General features: G+C 46.6%; 1 protein-coding gene across 1 annotated transcript in view; it reads right to left on the reverse strand.

The window, feature by feature from the left end:
* DOCK1 (dedicator of cytokinesis 1) overlaps positions 1-5416 on the reverse strand; it is a 408265-nt gene that overhangs the window by 342015 nt on the left and 60834 nt on the right. Inside the window, exons 19-21 of the mRNA XM_004701236.2 lie at positions 5305-5394; positions 4857-4957; positions 981-1115 (exon numbers count right to left, since the gene is read on the reverse strand). Coding sequence (XP_004701293.1) covers positions 981-1115; positions 4857-4957; positions 5305-5394 — 326 coding nt within the window. The remainder of the gene's footprint in view (positions 1-980; positions 1116-4856; positions 4958-5304; positions 5395-5416) is intronic.

Below are 5416 nucleotides of genomic sequence, written 5' to 3' on the forward strand. Positions count from 1 at the left end.
TCACCCTCAACATCACCACCACCATCAACCTCACCATCACCTCAACATCAACCTCAACATCAGGCTCACCATCACCCTCAACATCAGCCTCACCACCAACCACAACATCAGCCTCACCATCATCATCACCCTCAACATCATGCTCACCCTCATCATCACCTTCACCATCACCCTCAAGATCAACCCCCCCATCATCATCACCCTCAACATCACCATTACCACCACCCTCAACATCAGCCTCATCATCACCCGCACCATCACCCCCAACACATCACTATCACATCAACCTCACCATCATCATCACACTCAACATCACCATCATCCTTAACATAATCCTCACCCTGAACATCAACATCAGCCTCACCATCATCATCAAAATACCATCACCGCCACCATCACTATTACCCTCAACATCAGCCTCACCCTCAACATCACCATCACCATCACCGCGATCAGAGCCACCAGTAAGCAACACCATGATCATCTCACCCATTGATTAGAAGCAGCTCGGGAGGACCAGGCCAGACTGGTGCTGCTCAGACTCTGACCTTCTTGTCTTGGGCATTCTCAGTATGTTTGACCAAAAAACTATCCCAACAAAGAGACGCAATTTGGGATTATGCCTGGTTGCAGCTGGGGCCACATACACACAAAGGCACACTCAGGACCCTTAGTTGTGCTGACTCCTGGTGGCTGAGCACCAAACCAAGGACATTCCTAGAGATCTCTCCCTGCAATGCACACATGGCAACTGGGAACATGGTCTACATCACAGGATATTTAATTGCATGCAGGAGTAACTAGGGTGTCAGGGCCCTGCCTCCATGAAAGCAACTAGACCCATTTCTTCCGCATTTGCCTGACAATACTTAACTGCATGAAGGAGCAATCCCCATATGAAGGATCCTGGGTCGCTGCGCCAGAATGCCAAGGAAGGGAAGTGAGGAAGGAGAGGAAGAGAGGCAGCCAGGGATACCTACTGGTTGAACAGGATGCGGGATCGCACAATGAACTTGAAGATGTACTCGAGGGCTTTCATGGCCTTATACAGCTGCTCATTGGTGCCCAGCTTCTCAGCGTTGTCCACGTAGCTCCTCAGTACTTTCGTCAGCTTCCTGCTCACAGTGGAAACGCCAGTCAAAGGCAAGATCAGAAATATCCTGTCTCCATGCACCACGGACAGAGACGTGCACATGTGGGTGGTTTGAACTGGGTGCACATTGCAGTATCTGCATACTTGTAAACAGCTTCCTAATCTGATCGAGGGGCCCACAGGATCCCTCTCTGGGGGGCAGAGCTAAGCATTTGATAAGCACTTTCTTAGCTTGGATGTTGTGCTGAGCGCGTGGAGAACAGTATCTAACGGAATCCTCACATCTTCACCATCCCGCCTCCTATGGTGCAAACGAGGAAGCAGAGGGGTAAGTAGGTAAATGTCCAGTGAACAAACAAGCAAGGACAATCTTCACCAGAGCCCAACACAAGCGCTGGAAATCTTTCCAGAGCAGCTGAGATGCTCTGGGATTAGGTGGCGCTCAGGGTTGCGGTACAACATTGCAAATCAGAGAAGCACCACTAATTGCACATGTCAAAGGCATTAAAAGGCTCAAGTTTAGTGCGATGACCACAATGGAAGGGCATGGGGTGAAGTGAGATTTGTGACTGTAAATCACCACAGCCACTCCATTCATTCTCCTTCCCTCCCTGAAGCCATTGGAACCTTCCAGAGGAAAGCAGGCATTTGGGCAGGAATTTTTCAAATAGGAAACATCCATACATTTGTAATGAATTTTCTAAGAAGCCTTCCAGGGGAGTAATATGGATGGATATCTGAAAAGATTTTTAAATACTTTTAAAATATTTTCTGATAAAAGACTCCAACCCACCTCAAAAAAAAAAAAGTATAATTTTAAAGGTGCAAAACCACTCTTACTTCTCCTAGGATATACCTAGAAACCACGAGCTCCCAAACAAGTGTCTTCCCTACATGCAAGTACTTCCAATTTATTTATGATCGAAGTTTATACAGTTCCAGCTGATCAAGCACAAGATTCAGCCAGAACTGTTTCTAAATTTCCTACTCAACGACAGCAATCGGGAGAGGCAGCTGGTACAAATAACCACACACTAGAAGTTTACTTAATTCATAGCATCATAATTTATTTCAACTGCTGAGTTGACAGTTAATTTTAAAATTTCCAGGCTACACGTGAAGGAGAAAAACAGACCTGCATTTCTGCTTTTCTGAAATAAATTCACTCCAACCGTCAGGGTCTATGGAGAAGGTTAGATAAGGGGTCTGGGAAAAGCCCAGAGACCTCATTCAGGCACCACACAGAGAGAGGGGGGATGAGCTGCCTGGAAACACACAAAGTAGAGCCCCAGTCATTCATAATTTGAAAGAACAAGTAGCCACTCAATTACCTAATTGGGAAATAACTAGTCAGAAAGTCTATGGCAGCGGTTCTCAACCTGTGGGTCGAGACCCGTTTGGGGGTCAAACGACCTTCCACAAGGGTTGCCCAATTCATAACGGTAGCAAAATGACAGTGAAGAAGTAGCAACGAAAATACTTTTATGGTTGGGGCTCACCACAACATGAGGAACTGTATTAAAGGGTTGCGGCATGAGGAAGGTTGAGAGCCACTGGGCTGGGAGGATGATCAAACAGTGCATAAACAGGACACTCTTTGAAGGATAAATTGGCCGCTCTGAGGGCATTACAGGTTACTCCTTGGGCTTTTAGCCACAAGGTCAGCAGTTCAAAACCATCAGCTGCTTTGCGAGAGAAAGACAAGGCTCCCAGCCACAGAAACACAAAGTGGACGTTCTAACCTGCGGTCTAGGGTCACTATGACTCAGAATCGACCAGATGACTGAGTTTGGTGCTATGAAGATTGAAAACATTATAACCTTTTGACAACAACAATGCCACTTCTAGGCATCCAGCCCACAGAAACAATTGCAAATACATTGTAGTGGTTATTGTCGGGTGCCACAAGCAGATGCTGGCTCATGACAGGTGAGCCTCTATGCCAGAACCAACCCACAGCTCTCCTAGATTTCAACCTCCATGGGGGCACCTGGAGAGACTGCTCAGTCTTTCTCCTGTGGGCCATTGAGTTTGAACCCCCAACCTTTTAGACGAGCAGCACTTAAATGCTGCACCTGGAGGGCTCCTTCCACCAATGCATTCAATAACTGTTTACTGCAGCCTTGTTCTCAGGAGACACATCAGTGACACGAAGGCCCTGGGGCGCAGTGGGCTACGTGCTGGGCTGCTGGTTGAAAAGTCAGTAGTTCGAAATCACCAGCCCCTACGCAGGAGAAAGAAGAGGCTCTCTAATCCTATGAAGAGTTACAGTCTCGGAAACTCGACGTTCCACCCCGGCCTACAGGGTCTCTCTGAGTCAGGCTCACTCGACGGCAGTGGGTTTGGTTTCTGTTCATTTGGTATTCTCTATGTTCATCTGATGTCGACACCACACTCTTGGTGACAGCAGTTACAGCAAATCTTGAACTCAGGGTCTCGCTCTGAAAGCTTAATTTTCAAGCCAATTTCTTTTTTAAAAACACTGCTTAAATTTTGATTAAGAGTGTGCTAAAACTAGAGATCGATTTGGGGGAAAGTAGACATTTAAGCGACATGGAAAAAAATTTAGATCTTTTGATCTATGAATATGGTATATATCTCCAACAATATGTCTTTTGTCATTTATGTCAGTGTTTTTGTCATCTTCATTGAATTTAGTCTTGGGTATTTGATGATGCCCAAGACTAAGAACCAGATTGGGTTGTATATTAATTAACTGGTGGCACATGAGAGCCAGAATCCTCTAACCTAGACTTCCTGGAATCGCACACGCAGGACAAGCAGTGTTTAAAATTACTCAGCAGACAGGAAGGAGCTAGGACTCAATTACTGACTCTAAAGAAAGCTTCTTGATGACCATGGGCTGCACATCCTTGGATTGTGTTTCTTTTCCTTTGTAACTCGCCCAATACACTGTTGGAATCATAGCAAAAACCTACCATGTGAGGGATAAGCTCATCCTAGTCATTCTAACAATATAAAGCATGCCGTTGCATGGTGATCCAACACGAGGAACTTTTTCACTCAAAAAATTCATTTAAACCCTAATCTGGTCCTATATCACGTCCTTTCTGTGAAAGAGGAGGCTGAAGCCCTCAGAGGATGACTAACAGAGTTTGGGAGCGGCAGAGTTGCAATTCAGGACGCCTGGCTCCAGGGCACAGGCAATGTGGGGCCTCAGTCTTGGAGCAGACCCGTGGGTGGGCATGCTGGAGGAGGGGAAGACCAATGGCTCCCAGGTAGGTAGGCCGTGGGAATCCAGTTTGGTTTTAGCTGAAGTGTGTGGAGCAAAAGAGAAGCTGCTTTTTCTAAAAAGCAAGGGGAAATTTTGAAGGGAAAAAACCCCAGCAAATAGGGTTTTATTCACATGAAACAACCAATAACTCCAAAATGGGGACGCATCCATTTATTCATTTATCAAATGCTTGTTGAGAACCTGCAGAGAGGAGGCACTCTGCCTCCATAGATCAACTTCACAGAAGACAAACTAAAACTTTCAAAGATAAATGGGCAGGGGAGAGGAACACGCAGATTTAGTTCAGGGTGTTTCTGGTAATTTATCACATCTCTCTCTCAACCAGACTTTAAAGTCTGTTAAGAGAGGAACAATCATAAAAATTATACAGTAAATCCAGAGTGTAGGAGGAAGGCGGGGAGAATGCCCAACACTAGATAAAGCTATTATGAAAGAGACTCCTAGCAACAAGCATGTGCACACACGCACACACAGCCACGGCTCTGAAAACAACACAGAGGAACATACGTGTAGGCCAACGTGGCACTGAAGTGCTTCTTGATGTAGGTTTCCAGAACAGGGTTAAAATGCTGAAATTTCCGGTCAGCAATGAGTCCGATGATAAACACCTGTCAAGACAATTAACGTTTTCATTGGCACACTGGCGGAACCCATTCTAGAGGCCAAGTGAAGGTCAACAGGGGCACACTGTCAGTGCAGGAACTAGGTCCCTATCAGGCACCCGCTGGTCAGCGGATGGCCTCTTCTTCCCATGGACAATACATTGGTACAATTATCAATGGACCTTGGTAGAAACGCTTTGACCTCTGAACTTAGCGACTCTGACTAGATTTACCAGGAGTCCAGTCCAGTCCAGTCCAGTCTAGTCTGGGGTGGTGGTTCAAGCCCAGCTGCAAAGGCCGCGGCTTGGAGGGGTGCCTCGGTTAGGGTGCGGGTGAAGACGGAGGCCTCTTACCAGAGCGTCAAACACCAGCGTGTCGAAAGTCTCGCTCTCAGAGTTCTCCATCATGATGTTGAAGAGGGCATCCAAGGTGTCCTGCAGGAACTGCACAGAAGACAGGGAGGGG

Source organism: Echinops telfairi, unplaced genomic scaffold, assembly GCF_000313985.2.
Source record: "Echinops telfairi isolate 266 unplaced genomic scaffold, ASM31398v2 ScPeMD7_70;HRSCAF=299, whole genome shotgun sequence".
NCBI lineage: Eukaryota > Metazoa > Chordata > Mammalia > Afrosoricida > Tenrecidae > Echinops > Echinops telfairi.